This window comes from Phaseolus vulgaris, chromosome 7 (genome assembly GCF_000499845.2).
Source record: "Phaseolus vulgaris cultivar G19833 chromosome 7, P. vulgaris v2.0, whole genome shotgun sequence".
Taxonomy (NCBI): domain Eukaryota; kingdom Viridiplantae; phylum Streptophyta; class Magnoliopsida; order Fabales; family Fabaceae; genus Phaseolus; species Phaseolus vulgaris.
The window spans coordinates 29,996,302-30,015,097 of NC_023753.2; the positions used below are offsets into that span (position 1 = coordinate 29,996,302).

The window sequence follows — 18,796 nt, forward strand, 5'->3', positions numbered from 1 at the left end:
GGGTACCTGCAGAAGACACTCTGACGCTCAAGTCAGTAAAGCGGGTGATCGGCACTCAGGTAGGGCACAATAATAAATGACGTACCTTTCTCTTTTGAATGTGTGTTATTTATATTATTTTAATGGGCTTACCTTATTGGGCTTTATTAGTGGAATGAATCACACTTAGGATTGCATTACCTAATTCTTAATGATAGTTTAGCTTCACTAACCTTGGTTTGAGCGTTAATGGTTATATGTGTCGGTCGACCGGACCGTCTGTGGTGGTTTCCCTCGTCTCGGCCAGGTTTCTCTGGTCTCGATCAAGAATCCCTGATCTCGGTCAGGAAGACCGAATCTCGGTCTCGCCCATACCAATACATTTATAGAAGTTAGACTTTTGTAATTAGTGCACATTAAGAAAGCTTTATAGATTGAAGTTTGAGATTGGTAAATACTATTCAATAAAGTTTCAATATCAAACAGATATTCTTTGAACACAAATTCAGACTAATGGAAGAGAATCTTATCTTCTTACTAACTTAACAATTTTATAGAAAGGTGTGACTTTACATCGTCAAAACTAAAATTAAACTTTTTTCAATGGTTCAAGAAGTGGTACACATTGTTTGAAAACAAAAAAGTAACCAAACCTAAAGTGGAAAGTACTAACAATAAATTGAAATTTGTTGCAAATCAATTTATCAAGTTTTGCACTAATGAAAGCATAAATAGGCACAAGACAATTACAACTACACATTCACGAATTTCTCTTGCTTGAAAGAGTGACATGTATGCTATTAGAAACTTATTTGCTTAAAATCTTTTCGATGAAATTACAAATAATGTAATCTATACTAGAAGAATGTGTCCATTGTCTATCTTGATTTTTATGATCCCATGTTAAGTGGCGGACCAATAAATTGTGTTAATCTAAGGGTGTTTGGCATATTGATATTTGTACATGATAAGAAGAATAAGTTGGAAGCATGGACATAAAAGTGTATATTCATTATATACACTAAAGGAATGAATGGATATTAGTTGTAGCGACTAGAACTGGAGAAGATAGATGTTTCAGAAGCAAAAATGTTACATTTGATGAGACACATATGAAGATGATGTATAAGAATGTGGATAGAATAAGGAGAAAACTTACAAGATGGAGTCTTGTGAGTTTGAATTATATGTCTAATTTCAGTAATATTTCATATTAAAATATAGGCACTTATGAGGATTTATTGCTAATTTACATATAAAATAATCCCTAATTTATGAATTTATACTTTTTTTATGATCTTTATTTGAATAAGAGTATTTTATTCCCAAATTTGGTGTTAATTGCAGATTTCTAAGGAAGATGGGAGATTTGGATTAAAGATGAATGATTTGAGCAAAAAAGATAAAGATAGAAGGTCTCAGACTGGAAAAAAATGCAAAGAAAGATTGGACCTTTTTTATGTTTTATTATTTAGCCCATTAGCACGACACAGGAAGCTACCTAACCCTAGAAAACTAGGATAAATAGAGGGCTAGAGGCTCAACCCTAGTGTGCCAGATTGAGAGGAAAACACCATAGTGTGCTAGAAGTATGCGTAGCTAACTCTACCCTTTGAGATTGAGAGTAATCTACTCAAACTCTTATGTATTGAGGTGATATCTTATATATTAATATTCAGTTCTTGATTGATTATTGGTATTGTTGTTTTACTTTTAACTTTTGGTGACAAATTGATAATCTTAAATCTGACCGAGAGGTATTTAGGGTTTGGACCTAAACATCAATACTTAGCATATTTGAGTGCTAGGGTAGACTTGAAATGTTAATCGATTCTAAGTTGTTTTCATAAATTATGTGAGAGATCGATATTTAGAAAACATTCTTAAGGATTTTATATGCGAGAGATCGATATAAATGAATTTTCTACGGGGATCAATTTCAATCAAAGAACTCAATATTAACATGCTAATAAAAAAAATGAGAATGGGAGAGATGAAACTTAATCCCTATTTTTCTAATTGAAGCAACTAATTCTTTGTTTGTTTTCTTATTGATCAGTGCCAACCCAATCACTTCTAAACTTATGTTGTTATATTTAGCGAATATTGTACTTGATAATTGATTGTTCCTTGTGGGATCGATATCCGTCCTTAGGACAATTATTACTTCTGACAAACGCGATGCACTTGTCGTAAAAAGTCATCAATCATTTAGAGAGGTTAAAAGGTGCATTAGAAAACAAGTACAAATCATCAACTTCTCACCCTAAAAAGCTAGAACGTGTCAACTTGGATTGTTATGTTAACAACTCACATTATAGGTGATGAGAACAATTATACCTACACAGAGGTATGTGTATATTGATCTTATTTGTTATATTTTTAGTGTAATTGGCAAGATAGACAATTCAAAACCAAGAAACTTCGAAGACACCCAGAGGGTATAGAAGGTCAACAATGACAATGTGTCATGAAAGAAGAATGTGTATCTTTAAGAATAATATCACCAACGCATCTGGAACTACCTAAAACTTAAAAGGTGGTGAGATGTAAATGAAGGAATATCAAATGTGGAGAAGAAAATATTCAAGGTAAGATTACAACGAAAAGTTTTACATAAGTGGAGGGGGTTGGTTATAATATATTAAGAACTTTGATGTAAGTTGTTAATTAATATAATTCAAAGTTAGAACAATTAAATGTCAAAACAATGTTCTTACATGAAGACCTAGAAGAGACTATTTACTTGCAAAAATTTGGAGATTTTGTTCATAATAATAAATATTTTATCTCTAGAAAGAATCACTTCATGAATCAAAACAAAGTTTGTGCCAATGGTACAAGAAGTTTAACAATGGACATGATTTCTTAGGTGCAACTATGATAATTGTGTGTATGTTTTGAAAAGAGAATAAATATGTGTGTTGTTCTTGATCTTGTATGTAGATTATATTTTTATGATCAACTAATATCAAGATGAAATTAGAAGACTTAAAAGAAAAAATTAAGCTTTCAATTCAGTAAAAGATCTTGGTCAAACAAATAATCATAATGAATATACAGACTAATCAAACGATAGAAAAATTATGTTTAATTCAACAAGACTATTTGAAGAAGGTGGTTGAGAGTTTATGATGGATCATTCTAAACCATCGAGTCACATGAAACTCTCTATTATCCAATTTTTTGGTTTTGAGTTATTTGAACAAAATGATATTATATTGTCTAATGTATAGACAATCTACTCATGGCATAGAAACTATTTAAAGGAATTATAGATGAAGATTAAGTAGTTAATGTGGATGTGAGAATGTCACTTTCTTAGTATGTACTAATGTTGTTTGGAACTATGATTTGTTGGAAGAAAAAATTTACAAGTTCTAGTGATTTTAAAAAAGGTAAATGAAACTCTATGGTTGAAGAAGATGAGTATTGTAACAAATTTTATGACTATTTAGTGCGATAGCCAAAATATCATATGTACCATGAAAAGACTAAACACAAATGAATGTTAGAGAAGGTTAGGATTGCAAAATTAGTTTTGAATAATAAGTTTGTTAACATGTTTACAAAGTCTTTTCCTGAATTCAAATCTTACTTATTGTTTCTTTTTTAAATAAAGAATGGTGATGGAGAAAAAATCTTCAATGAATAATTTAGAATCCAAGATAAATAATTGTAAAAGTAATTCTAAATCAAACCACTTGAAGATAAACTAAGAAAAAATCATCTATTAAACTACTTAGTATTTTTGCTCATTAAATTATATATTAATTTTGTCATTTAGTATTTTTGCTCATTAAATTATATACTATTTTTGTCATTTAAACTATATAGTAATGTTTTAAACTAAACTATGTAATGATATATTAAGAACTTAAATGAGTTTGAATCTCATATTTGAATAAATAAAAAAATTGAGCAACGTATAAAAAGAAATAGAAAAACACATAAGTGATGTTGTAATCTCTTATAGCTTATTTTTATTAGATCTCTACATAGATCGCCTTGAAAACCCTAACAATTTATATCATAATTAAGGTCACAAATTCAATTGATAAAGGATAATTAATGCATTTAATTAAATCTTTTTAAAAGAGATCTATTTCAACACCAATGAAATATGAACAAATTCATATACCATATCAAGACACCACCTTTAACATGATATGTGGACATTAAATATTACATCCTAAAAACTTTCTATTGTATTTGAATAATATATAAAGTTTTGTTATGTACATTTTTAATACGTAATATAGTCTATATGATCTAATATTATTTTTTCATATAATAACATTTTCTTTCTGGTTTTTTTATTTTTTGTGGTAAACCAACAAACATAAAGCAATATGATTTTTTGAATACGCGTGTATACACCCAATCATTTATCATTTTTAACCTGCCCCAACATATTTTTTTAATTTCCAAAATTGCCATTTATTCTGGAAATAAAAATTCAGAATTGAAAATAATATATTCTGGAAATATTATCCAGAAGTGATTATTGAGTTTCGGAAATAAAAATCCGAAAACAAAATTTAAAATTCTATTCCGGACAAAAAAATCCAGAATTAAAAAATAATACATTCCAGAAAGAAAAATCCAAAAAAGAGATTATTGTGTTTCGGAAATGAAAATTCAGAAACAAAAATAAAAAACTCATTCTAGATAAAAAATCTGTAATATAAAATTTCGTTCCAGAAAAAAAAATCCAGAACACATATTTTGAAAAAAAATTTTAAGAATAGTTTCGTCTTTTCCGAGGGAATCGGATACAGTGATATGGTGCTGGAAGCAATTGCCTATAATATATATACCCCCACCCACCCCAAACCCCAAGGTCTACTTTGACACTGCAAAGAAATGGATTCGCTGTTATAAAATAAACTATATCAAAATGTTTAAAAGTCCCAATTATCGTCTAACCGAAGCTTTATTAGCTTTTCTATCTCTGGATTAAGATATTCCCCAAAAACAGATAGGAAACATTTAGTGTTTTTTATTAATTACTTTTTGGTTAATATATAAAAGAGTATATAAAAGATTTAGAAATTTCAAAATAATAAATAATTTTTATTGAATATTTTTTATTAAGGAGCACCACTTGACACCGAAGATTAAAAAGATAGGGCAGTGAACAACATGATTTCTACTACCACGGTTTGACTCTTGGTGTGGAGTAAAAGAAATTATTGTAGCTCAATAAAAAGACATGACAAAGTGGGCAAGGGGCCCGTATGTGATCTGAACTATACTTCAGATCATATGTACAGCAGCTACATACGATACAAATCAAGTAGGGATGAGTGCTAAAATCTGTGTTTTGATTCTTCCCATGCACATTTGAATTTCTCTATAAATAGGAAGGTTTTGAGGACAGCATGGATGCAGGCTGCTAACGGCAGAATCTAATATCTGAGCCACATCAGCTGGAGGGTATTGCCGTTCAGTACATGTCTGCAAGTGAAAAAAAACATTTCTTTTTGGTTAGCAAGATTTGTTCAATAAACTTGAAATCTTTAGACAAATGTAGAGAACCAATGTAGGTTGCCTTCTCAATGTGGTGAAGGGGAACAAAAACGGGACTATAAACATTTATTAGTCAGTTGAAAGGCAAGGTGCACACAAAAATGCTAGATGTGCAATTCTGAATTTGCCGCCAGTACTTGGTATAACAAGGAACTCATTACATTTACAATAACCCAGGGGAAATTACCTGAATCATGATTAATGTAGCAACACATGAAGTGATAAGATCCGACGGAAGTTCAGTATCAAATTTGTCCGAATAATTATGCAGTTTTGCACCAGATGGATCATTAAGTATAGACTCTGATACACTGCAAGTTGAATGATTATGATTATAAAAACTGCCATTTGCAGTCACTTGCTCTTGAGACCTAACCAGAGGTAACCTAGACTTCGAGGCCAACTGTTGATGATTGATAGAATCCAATGCTTGCCCAATTTTCACGAAAGCATCTTCACCTTCCTTTGTCAAAGACAATGCCTGAATTATATCGAAAAGGGCCAAAAGTTCTCACAAAAATTAGAGCTTGAGAAAATAATTGAACGATGCTCTATTGTATAACATGTTTCACTACAGTCTAGACCTACCATTACATCTGACTTTTGTCCAACATGGCTTTTAAAGATATGTGGCTAAGTCAAACAACAAATCATCGTTTGTAAATTTGTAACTAGTGATGCAATGCTGGATGAATAATAGTGGGGAGAAAACATGCACAAAAACCATTCAATGTAAAGTTCATAATAATAAATGCAAAAATATCAAGAGGGGGAGGCAGTAGAAGATCCATAGTCAGTACATACCTTAAATGCTGCATCTACCATTGCATGTGACCTTGATCTGGATCCTTTAATAATTTGAACAACAGTTGACCCTAACTCTTGTGTAAGAGAGCTATCCAACATATTGGGAAGATCGTCATGAACATTGAAACTTGTTTGCGGCTTCATCCATGGTGGCAGAGAGTTTCCTCTGTAGGTATTGCGCTGCCTCAGTTGTAACATAGCATCAGAAACCTGTAAGTTACAACCAATCAAAATTTGCTTCAAGATTAATGCAGAACGTTGTAATCAAAGAAATAATCCATTGGAAGCCACATGCCTGCCCACTGGCTTCCTTTAGCTCTACCAGTACCATGGCGTAATGTTTCTTGAAAACCTCAGAATCGTTTACGCATTCTATGCCATTCTGGTTTTCCAATATGTCGCTATTTGAACTTCGAAGCTCCATCAACAATGTCTCCTGTAAGAGCAGCCAACCGGAAAAGTGGATGCAAGTTCACCATAGCAATGTAAATTTACGTATAGAGATAGACCAGTGCAATTAATATTTAGAAAACAACACATTAATATTAATTTGTCTGCATCAAAAAGTATAAACCTTTCGATCTAGAGCACGCTTTAGTTCAGAAAGTGCATGTATATCAGCTTCCTTAGCTTGATGGTGTGTAACTTTACATGGTTGAACACAACCTGCTTGTGCACAGAAGTTATCGACAGTAGCAACCATAGCCTGGGCAAAATCCATAATTAACAACCGTTAAAATGTTTCACAAAAAATAAATTCTTTTACAAATTGTTCAAATGTTTCAAGCATCAATGTTTCACAATTAGTAGTGAAATCTGGATTGCCAATCCAAGCAAAACGGATGCAAAATTCAACAACCATTACAACACCTTTATTCTGAATTCCTTCAGCCAAATATTTTTAACTTGAGAAAAGTATTGGGCAGGTAAATTCACCCAGCTAACCATTGCAGTGCAAAACAACAGGAATATAAGTGAATGTTTGTCCACTACTCAAAAGATATAGTGAGACATTTCTCAATCATTAAAAGTAAAAACTATGAAGCTCTACCATTAACTGCTTTTTATGTCAGGATAAAAGGATAGAAAAATATTTATATTTCAATGAAAAAATTAAGTGCTTAATTTTGATCTACTGTCAACAAATATTTTTAACACTAACAAAATCATCTGTTAACAGATCATTAAATGTTGAACTTTTCAAGTAGCAATTATTATAGTTAAACTCCTTGAATAAGTGAAAATACATGAGATAGTTGAAGAAAATTAAATCTAAATTATAATGTCAGTATATGAATGTATAAAATAAAAAGAGTAAGCACCAAATTGAGGCATAATACCAATACATTGATAGGTGTTAGCCATCTAACCTTTCCATGCATTACTAAAGCACTTGAGGAAGTATGTACCTTAACCGGTGAGGAATGATTTTCGCAGCCGCCAAAATTTGAAGTTCCATTAACATGTGGCTCTATAGGCGAGCCTTTTCTGTCATCAATATGCCTCAGAGCTTCTGGCATATTATCTAATGGATTGAAAGGCATACAATCAATGTCCTGAACCAAAAATCCACTCATCAAAAGCAGAAAAAAAGTGAACCAAGTTCATGCTTCAAAATATCAAGCTAATTTATTCAACAGGAAGAAAAATCTTTTAATTATGCCTTTCCTTTTTTATTTACAGCAAGTGGTATACGAAGACCATATATATATATTTAATAAATACTAAACCAATTTCCTTCATTGGAGTTGCCAAAATGTGACATGTAGAAGATAGGCTGTCTTGAAATCAACCTATTGCAAATGCAAGGCTGCCTTCAATACACACATAGTGGGTCCAACCTTTCCCTAGACACTCTGCATTGCAGGAGCTTTACAGCACAAGGTAGCTTTTTTTATTGTTTATTACAATATAACAACGTGTGACACACATGGTTCAACTTATTTTATGGAATCAATCACTCCTTTGGATCAACCATTTCTGAAAAAGAAAAGTAAAGCAAATTTTCCCCACAATTAAACTGAAACAAATGTGCCCACATACTTATTGAAAAATGGCCATTACATTTAAAAAACAGCATGATAATAAGAAATCACATTACCATTACAAACTCAACACCTAACTCAGGACGGTCAAACTGAATCCTGCACTTGTCATAATCAACGGTAAGCACACTACCATCATGAATCTCTCTTGTTTTTGGATGAACAGCAATTACTCTCTGTCCAACACATAATGGTCTAGCTAAATCAGTTGGAAGTCCATCCCTAATACCAGTCCGCAGTTCAGCATAATGCTTTCTCACTGATTCTCGATACTCTGCAAGTTTTTGCCTTTCATCGTGAAGAAAATGTTCAGAAAGCCGCCGGGGTTTGCCAAGGGAACTGCAAAAAACAAGTATGGTATGGCAATTTCAAATAAATCATTTACTGTTCACAAGGTTTAGCAGAAGAACATAATAACCTTAACTGAATTACATACCCTCTTACAACACTCCACTCAACGCGAGTTAACCTTGGGATATTCCCTAGTCCAACATGATTTAAGTATTCCATCAATTCCCTTTTGGCAAACCATGGATAATCAATTGCACTATAAAACCATTCAAAAATAAACCATCTGCGAACTATATCAGATGACAAGCAACTAGAAAGCTTCTCCTGCAAATTATAAAAAATATATTATTTAAACAAAAAATATTGAAGTCCTCAAAGAATTAAAGCACACAATCATTTTAAACTAAGAAAAAATGTGTACCTTCACCGCAGAGTGCTTGTTAGGTTGACTTTTCAATATGTAATCAGAAGACTTCTCTTTAGCAAAGGAAGTTCTCGGTAAATTCATCTTCCGTCTACTTCGTTTAGTTGGTAAACTAACTTCGTTCAAAAGTGGAGTTTCTGCCATTGATGCTGTCAAATCTTTCTGATCACTAAACAAGGAACTCTCTGATGATTTAACTGTCTTCAATTGCTTTGGTAGGATAAAAACCTGATCACCATGTTTTCCTTTAGCCACTGGTTTTTTCTCATCATCTAAAGCCTACAGGCACACATAACTTTGATGAGTAGAATATAATTTGTTCCAAGCATATTCAAAGATAGGAGGAAATAAAATAACTTCAACAACAATTGGACACATTATTACATATTCAAAAAAGAAAATATAAAAACTGGATTTTTTAGCTTCACATGTGTCATGTTTTCTTCTGATACTTATTTGTATCTATATCAATATAAACAGGGTGAACATACCTAGTGATACCAAACATAGTGTGGCTATCCATCAATGAATTTCTTAAAATAACTATTTGTGCCTATGCATCAATGAATTACACAAACGGCGAAATGGACACCAAACTTAATGCGCCTTAACAGACTGAAAACTATAGGCATATAAACGGAGAAAAATATGGTTGAAGATAGCCAACAATTAAACCTCAATCCAAATGCACCCAAACACTCCATGTAATTCTGTTGTTCTGGTACTGCCATCTATTGGTACCAGACTTAATAGAAGAAATATAAAGCAAAATTACCCCAGTTCAGAGTTTTTGATCCAGTATCTAGTAACCATATTTTGATGTGAAGTTAAAACAGACCAGAACTACACCAAACTATAGTTTTGAACATTTGCTATCCTTAAGCAGATAGAATACACAATTCCTGAAACTACTTTTTTAAAATCGACAAGGTTATCCATACTATATTAATATTCAAGCTACTCTTCTATCGCTTGAACGGATAAAACTTTTAATAACAATAAAACTTGCTTCAAAACTGCAGAGATTTACATATATAATCCAGAAAAAATAAAAAAAGACTTGCATACCTCATCTTTCAAGGGACCACTTGGAAAAGTATCAAGCTTTGCATTTGCAACCTACAGCCAAACAAACCTTCCCTCACTAATTGAGCTGTTTCAAATGTTAATAAATTGACAATTTTAAGACTCAACAGAGACAAACAGACCAGAGTTCATTGGATCGGAAAAAAAATTGTGAATGTACAGAGAAACAATTATGATGGCCAGAATACATTATACCACATGGCAATAACACTATCAAAAACATCATGGCAACTATTACTCGTGTACGATACACTTGATTGTCCATGTAGGAGAAATGGTCTAATCAGCAAAAATATCATCACAGCAAGACTATCAGACACCATACACATGCTTATAGCAATCTTCAACCTTAGTTAGCTTTAGCTTAAGTGGAAGAGTTGAAATATCTCTAATGTCAATATTATATTAAAGTCATCAAAGGATTATTTCTTCATTTCCACATATTTTAGAAAGTACAGCCTTATTTTACACATGATATAGTTTTGATTGTGGAATCAACAGAAGCAATTAACTCTAAAATTGAGCTTTGGAGACAGACTTTCAAATCGAAGGGTTTTTTTTCTAAGAGTAACAGTATATGTATTGCAATTTTAATGAGAAACAAGAAAAAAATGACTCAGTTTTAAAAATGGGAGAAAATGTTGCTAGTAACAGGCCTCGCATTAGTAGTTAATGCAAGAAGAGGTAGCAAGGGATTGGGCCCAAAAAGCCCAATGTCCAGGGATTAGTAAAGTCAGTAGTATACAGTAAGAAGGAGGAGATATGAGGGTTTGAGACAGAGGTATTATCTGGTTGTAAGGGAGAGATTAGGCTCCCGAATTCCTGTAAAACACATTCTTCAATCTTCGTACTGCAGTAGGGATATTTTTTTCCAAAGTGAATAAAATAAAGACCTGTTATTTCTCCTATACTTTCTTTTATATTCAATCCTTTCCATACAATGCCATACCACAAGTTTTTAAAAGTTTAATATCTAAGATCAAATTTCAAACTGAAGGGAAAATTATGTAGGATGTAACATAAGAAACAAACTAGAGGGTTAAAATGGAGAATAAAGGAAACAAGAATTATTTGTGATTGCAAAGTACCTACCAAGCACAAAGGAAAGTTTATTGTAGTGATATAAATCCAGTTATACTCTCTGTTAGTGAATGTTGAACTTTAAAGGAACAAGATTAAAAGGTAGGAGTAGCATAAATGAGAATGTTAAGGTGGACATAAATGAAAGAATAAGATACAAAAAGATGTATATAATCATATATTGGTCTAACACCAATTGAGGAAAAGATAATAAAAAAAAACTAAGGTGGTCTGCACATGTAAGGTAAGCTACTACCAGCACCAGCGAGGAGAGTAGAAATAATGTGTCTTTTTAGTTTTATGAAAAGGAAGAGAAAGATCAAGTAGGCCATTGGAGGAAGCTGCGAAGAGGAATTTTGTTGTGAATAAAATATCTGAGGATTTGGTATTTAATCAAGTCCATCGGTATAGTGTGATCCTTATAATAAATCTCCCTTAGTAGAATAAGGTTTTCATCGTAGTTGTTATTTTATGTTTTCTAATACTTTGTGAACTGCTTTTTATTTTATTGGGATATAATTGGTATAAACAAGGATGTGTATTTAAGGAATTATTAACACATTATGTTTTATTGAGGGTACAATTGCATTTATTTCCAAAACTTCTAAAATAATTTTAAACAATCACTTTCAGGAATATTTTTGTCAAAGAGCTAGAGCACTACAATTTTTTGCTAGAATTGTCTAAAATGCTTGTTGACACCTAGCAAGATGAACGATCCCTGCCACTGTGCCAAGATCCCTGCAGGGTTATATAATGATACTGTTTGTTTCATGGCTAGAAGTTGAAATTATTAAAAAAGCTCTCAAGTTTATGTAACGACATTTTTTTTATTAAACCAAGTTGTTACAAGAGAAAATATTTTCTCAACTAGAAAACTGATTTGAAAAGAAAAAGAAAATAAGCAAAACCAGAACAGACTCTGTATAATATCTGTTCAATAAAGCATACAAAAAATGTATTTACCTTTGGAACCATAGACTTCCGCTTCCTTTTCCATGTTGCATCAACAAAAGGAAGTTGTTCTTTTGATTCAGAGAGCACATTGGTATCCTTTGCCGATTCCTTTCCAAGCTTGGACTTTTTGGAGGTTGAAACCTCAATTTCAGGCACTACACTGCGTTTAAGTTTATGTCTCTTATGGCTTGTTGATGTTGCTTCAGGTAAAGCAGACTTACTATCTTTATCAGCAGAAATTCTGTCTCCCTTCAATTGGATGGATGATTCTAGATGGGCAAGGGTGAAACATTGAAAGGTAAATGAAAAAGGCTTTAGATTTGTCTGATAAACAATGATTTTTTTGTTAAATCTCACTATTGACTACAACAGCAATCATGATCGACTGCAGAAACAAAAAGTAGATTCCAGTCTGAGCATTTGAGTTAAATAAGTGAAAAATGAAGCTCAAATAATACTTTTTGCATTTCTTTTTTAAGTGTTGTTTAAGGTTCCTTTGGAAAAACCAATAAATGTAATAAATTTTCTTCATCTTAGTACAATATTTATAAGATTTTTTATTTTACCACTTTCATTTCTATATCACAATAAATACATATATACAATCTAATACAAGATTAGGTGAAAAGTAAAGGTGTAAATGACAAAGAGTTATTAATGTGATCTTCAACTTTGAAAAATGACAGTAAAATATAAACAAAGGGTCTTTCAAAAATTCAACAGTCAAAGTAAAACAGAGGAAGTATGAAATAAGGAGTTAAACTTAAAAGTACAGTCCATAACATTCAAGGAAGATGGACCAAAATAAGGCAAATCAATTTCAACTGGTACTGAATATAGAGAGAGAGAAAGAAAAACTGTGATAGAATTTCTGAATTTTAGAATGATTGCAAAAAAGGTCACTAAGCTTCTGTTTCTAAAGTATATTTAAAGTGTCTAGCAGAAAACTATATCTACATGAGGTGACAATTGTGTTGTGACAGTTATAACTGATCTAAACAAATATATATATATATATATATATATATATATTTATATATTGTTCAACAACTGTGCATTAGTGTTGAATGTGAAAAAACTGATTTTGGATTCTTTTTTCTGGTTTAGATATTGCTCTGTGGCACGTACATGAAAAAGCCTCTTACAATTACATTTTATTGAGGATAAATATATCACTTTATACTTACCAGAATCTATTGTAGATATTGGCATCATTAGAGACAGATCTGCTAAAGTTTGCAACGCATTCAAGGCAGGGGTTTCATCTGTCAAATAAAGTAAGTAATTAAAAGTTGCAAATTCAGAGATGAAGAAGAAAAGTCAATTTCACAGAAGTCTAACGTCACCTTGACCCAAGGCTAAGGGGGGAAAGCAACTAAAAGTCGAACAAACAATTTGCATACATGTCTAGTGACAGAATTACCTCCAAAGAAGAGTTTCTTGTTTCGTTTCCCCCCGCCTTTTGGAGAGATTTTTTCAAGCTTTTCATTAGTAACCTCACTATCAACCATCTCCTTTAGTGAACTAAAACATAGCCCTTCTTCAGTACCGCTACATGCTTCCCCACCATCATCAAGCTGATGGTTTCCAACATTTTTCACTCTCTCTCTCTTTCTGTAAAATTTCCCCCCCTTCTGAAGAACTTCAACTGTGCCTGTGCCTTCCATATCCATCAATGAACTATTATCTCTTGCATATTCTCTATTGTCAGCTCCCCTGCTTTCTATACTACCATCTAATAACTCTTCATCCACTGAAAGATTGTGTAACTTGGCACGAGTTGTCTCTGACACTTGATGCTAGTTGACAAATTGTAAAATAATTACATTTTTAAAATAGAATGCATCAAACACAAGCATATCACTCCCAAAGATTACCATTCCATTCTATTTGAACGTGCACAGCTTGAAGTAATAATACAGCCAACAAATACAAGATAATGGAAGAAAAAGGCAGTGAACATTTAATACCTTCTTTTCCCAGCGCTGTACAGGTGAGGGTTTTTGCTCTACTCTTCTACGTGGTGATTGAGAAACTTGGGGAGAGCCTCCTCTTTGTGCAGCCTCAGTTAAGGCCAAAGCTACAACATGTGCAACTTCATCATCATTGGCATCAGTAGTTGACTTCAGGCTTCTTCTATAAGGCGAAACATAATTTTCTGTGTAATCTTTCTTATAAGAATAAGAAACTGGGACACGAGGAGTCCTTTTACCAACAGCATGAGGCACGATACCTGATTAATTGAATAATCATTAATATTGCAATCCAGTGCAGAATATTTTGCATAATATGATTACAAGGAACGTGGGCAAGATTAACAAGTCAGAATAATCAATAATGTTACCATATAGGATATCTGGGTTTAAAGAAGTTGAAATCTATGATAATATTCTACCTGCACATTTTGTACCATTAGAAATGAGATGGAAAAGGAGGGGCAGTTCAAGAAGGGTTTAAAGCATTATTTAAAATTCAATTATTTAGATGAATGAAAGCAGCAAGGATTGAACACTTGGTCACTTGGTTGCAAAAGGCTTTGAATAACATGATCAACTCTCCTAAAAAATTAAGCTATTAGGTAAAAAAAACTATTTAATGAATTTAATATCTAGCATCTGACCTTCTACCAGCATAAAAACAAAGTCCAAAACCTAAATTAAATCTTTCATAAGAATCTTTATTGGAGTTTTTGTATAATATGGGAGAACTTTGCCAGTTTCCATTTGTTACATACATAACTACTAGTCTACTGCTTTCCGGGTGCAAGGATTAAAACCACAGTAACTTCTGTCACCTGGGTGGAATAAAAGCAATTTATAGAAAGGCAAACCAAAAATGGTTCTCTGGAAGAGGAAAGAACAGAGGGAGTGGCCCCACAATAGGTATTTTACCATCTAAGCGTCTCTTCTTCAATAAAGAGAGGCAACCTTCACTGGAAGCAATTGAATGAGACTGGTCTTTAGAGACACTAAGCTGAACTTTTTCCCGCTTTCGTTTTATAAATTTCCGAGGTCCTAGTGCATCACTGCTCTCCCTTTCACTGTCACTCTCTTCCTGACAAATTCAAGTCCAGAAAATGACAATTTATAGATGCATAGTCAACACAATATAACATACCATGAGGGAGCAAGGAAAAAAGGTGAAACTAGACATAGAAGAACACAGCTTTCACAAATATTAATATATTTCAATAAATATCAAGACAAATACAAATCCAAAAGTACGCATGAATTACATCAATTGTAATGCCATGATGGAAAAAGAAATTGAAAGATTATAATATAACAAGGGATACCATGGCAAATAATGAGAACGGGGTTTTGATTTAGTTTTCAATAGAATAGTTTCCACCTTCTTTCTAGGAAAAAAATCTACTAAAATAAACAACTTTGACCTTACCAGCACATTGTAGTGATCAGTCATCATTGCTATGAGGCCAACAACAGAAGCCGTGCCCTCTGGCAGAGAGAGATATGCCTGTAGATTACAAGTTGTAGATTCAATGACACTTAAAACAAGATCTACACAACACTAGTAAGTCAATTCACGATAACTAGAAGCAAGGACCTAAACATGTTATGCGGGCATAACCATTACAATTTGGTGAACGGACAGTCATAGCTTGATATCAAATAACGTCCCAGTTAAAAATGGCGAAGAAGAAAATAAGGGTAGAGTAAGTAGAGGCAAAAGTCTTAGGTTCCATAGGTAGAAATTGAACATATATTGTCATCTAAATTTTTAGTCAACTCAGTTACACTAAAAATGCATGCACACAAAATAAATTTTTAAACAAAAGTTAGAATGTACATAACAAAAATGAAATACGACTATAGAGTATGCCTCAGTAATATTGATTTACCCGATTCATATTGTAAAGAGCTTCTACCATTTCAGTGGTTCTATTTCGTACAACACCAGCCACCTGGAAATCCAAATAAATAAGAACAGAGAACTGTAACAAAAATTCTACCAACAATTGGCATGATAATGATAGGGGAAAGGAGAGAACAAGCCCAATTGTCCTCGAATATCCTAATGAACAAGCAGGATGGCGAAAGAAAAAAAAGACCACAACAAAAGAGCACCTTCTTCCAGTCTTTCCCATACATTCTATATGCTTCATAAAATCCTTCTAGTTCCTCCTTGCTCCACTGAGATCCCAATTTATCAGTCAACTTTTTCTTCTGTGCAAAGGGCACACATTAACAAGGATTCAAAATTTTGAGGCTAAAACAATAGAAGAAATATTGTTTTCTGTTCACATACTTTGGAAGACAGGAACAACTATGTATGATAGATGGATACTCAAAATTTGGTTATATATCAATATCCGATTTCAAATACTTACACACATGTTTTGCATATGTATTTTTGGCATATCCCTATTTTCTGTGTGTGTATGTTTTGTGGATACCCACACTATCATCAAAACAAGTGATTCAAAAAGTAAAAGATACAGATTCAAGTCATTCTCTCTCTAATTCCGTACTTCAAAGCATAATCTGAATCTTGTAGTATTTTTTCTTAAAAATTTCACACAATACAGCAAACTAACATAAATAAATTTCTATTTCATATAATATATATAGCCATCTCATGTCATAATTTTCAAAAAATAATTATATATGTGTATCAAGTCTTACCAGATACTTGTATATTGGTACCTGTGCAACATAGTTTACAACTTTTCAAGTGAAATGTACAAATACTAACACCAATATTCTGAAATCCAAGAAGTGCCACTTTAGCCTCTTTGTAAAACTATTCTAAAAACATAATACCAAGCAGGATGCAGTATTGTATTTATGTATTTTAATTTATGTGTCCTACTGCTTCTAGTTTCAGAATAAAAACCATCTGATCATGACATACCCGATGCTTGTTTTTATTTGAATTAACACCATCTTTCTCAGGAGAAACATCACTTGAATTTGAAATCCGCTTACTAACACTTCTAGATTTCCTTGTTGGTGCCATTGAGCCCTTATGTCTGAACCCAAAAACAAAGCCACAATCAACAATGTTAGTCCAGTTCAAACTCCACTAATGAATTAATCAATAATGCAATAGAAACAACAAGAATTTCACTTATGGAATATTTAATAAATATGGAAGCGTAGATCAGTGCAAGTTCTTTTGGCCTCCATTATTCCCCTTCCCCCAAGTTATATAGTGAAATAATGAACATAAATTTCCCTGCCTTTCTCGTGAATTAAAACAATTAGGGCCCAAAAGTTCAATTGCTTCACACCAGGCATTCAGATTTTTCAGGAAAAAAAAGTAAAAATAAAGCAGACACTTAGATCATATTGCTACTCTTTTTACTTAAGACAGCAAAGTCCAAACCAGATAAGGAAACCACAGTTATTTACCCCGCCCACCCCAAGAGAACCGAGCATCAGTTCAATCTTAACCAGCAACAAACTAACGGTATAAGCGGCAAATTCACAATGCACCTGAAACATTTTCAAACTCTCAGGGCAGACAGCAAATTGAAATCGTTGCAAGCTAAACACAACTACTTAGCAACAAAGATCCGCATCTTCCAAGCTGAACTCACGATCACGTCGAATTTAGCAATTAACAACGCGCTTCACAACATTCAAATCGTCCCGATAAAACGCAAAACCTTCACCGCAGACCACCTCAAATATTTTTAAAATAAACAAAATGGAACACCGATTCAAATTTTCGAAAGAAACAAATTCAATAATCAGACAACCGGCTCCAACCAGCTTGCTTCTTCGGAAAAAAAAAAAAAACAAAGCAACGGTAAAACAATAACGTGTTACGAAAAAACGGCCAAGAGCGAGCATAAGCGGACAAATTCCTTCTGATTAACAAAAAGATGAGGCAAATTGTATTTTCCTTTCCGAATTCAAACCCTAGATTACAGATCGGAAAGCAGAAATGGTTCCGTGACACTCACCGCTCTCGTAGGGTTCCGAGTCCCGCTGAAGCACGAGAGAAGAAGAGGAAAACGAGAGTGGCAGGGTTTACGCAGAGAGAGATAAAGAGTAACGCATTGCCGCGAAACTTGAATAAAACGAGGGCATTAACCAATGAGATTTTTCGCTCTCCGCATCACCCACCAGCACGGTCGAGGAGGGAGAATACGGATTCGTGTTATCATATCCATCACCCTACACGTCAGTAGTTACTTCCCATCAACGGCCCACATTATGCGTCTCACTGGGGATGCAGTACCTGATTATATTTGAAATTTTGGAAGAGAATATTGCACATGTTTCCCCGTCATTTTCCGTGAATTTGAATTGAGTTTTAATTTATGGTTGGTGTAAAAAAATATATTTCATCTTACCATTCATTGTTATTTATAATAACAATAATTTATCCTATTTTATCTTATTATTCGTTATCATGTTCATTAAAGAATATTAACAAATAAATAATACTGATTAAGGGATGAGTAAATTATACTAACGCTCACAGATTGTGTTTGCTTTTTAATGTTAATAACAGCAACTTGTTGCAAATATATAATGAAACCTTTTTTAAAAATTAAAAATATTAAAATAACATAAGAATGTGATATTTTTTAAAACAACTAAAAGGTTATTGTGTGAATCGA

The 18,796-nt window shown here is 32.9% G+C and overlaps 1 protein-coding gene across 4 annotated transcripts; it reads right to left on the reverse strand.

Moving 5' to 3' along the window:
* Positions 1-5,034: 5,034 nt before the first annotated feature.
* Positions 5,035-18,390, reverse strand: LOC137829821 (protein ALWAYS EARLY 2). 4 transcript variants are annotated; one of them, XM_068636773.1, is made up of 20 exons: positions 18,134-18,390; positions 17,077-17,194; positions 16,290-16,388; positions 16,064-16,126; positions 15,601-15,678; positions 15,093-15,255; positions 14,172-14,434; positions 13,625-14,000; positions 13,389-13,466; positions 12,211-12,470; positions 10,147-10,197; positions 9,076-9,357; positions 8,800-8,978; positions 8,420-8,702; positions 7,728-7,874; positions 6,893-7,024; positions 6,614-6,754; positions 6,316-6,528; positions 5,699-5,992; positions 5,035-5,439 (listed from the first exon to the last, which is right to left on the reverse strand). In XM_068636773.1, the coding sequence occupies exons 2-20, from the start codon at positions 17,179-17,181 to the stop codon at positions 5,275-5,277; spliced, it is 3,372 nt and encodes a 1,123-aa protein (XP_068492874.1). In that variant the 5' UTR covers positions 17,182-17,194; positions 18,134-18,390; the 3' UTR covers positions 5,035-5,274. The 4 variants fall into 4 exon arrangements, with proteins under 4 accessions (XP_068492874.1, XP_068492876.1, XP_068492878.1 ...); XM_068636775.1 differs by having other exon boundaries at positions 6,647-6,754; positions 18,134-18,376; XM_068636777.1 differs by having other exon boundaries at positions 6,647-6,754; positions 16,290-16,385; positions 18,134-18,303.
* Between the last annotated feature and the right edge of the window lie 406 nt (positions 18,391-18,796).

Bases quoted from the DNA above. Each gene is read 5' to 3' on its own strand.
- LOC137829821 (XM_068636773.1), bottom strand. From the start codon at position 17,181: ATGGCACCAACAAGGAAATCTAGAAGTGTTAGTAAGCGGATTTCAAAT. The intron at 15,256-15,600 runs GTAAGGTCAAAG...TGAATTTGTCAG, and splicing joins CTGATCACTACAATGTGCTG to GAAGAGAGTGACAGTGAAAG. The intron at 8,703-8,799 runs GTATGTAATTCA...TGTTTTTTGCAG, and splicing joins GAGTGGAGTGTTGTAAGAGG to TTCCCTTGGCAAACCCCGGC.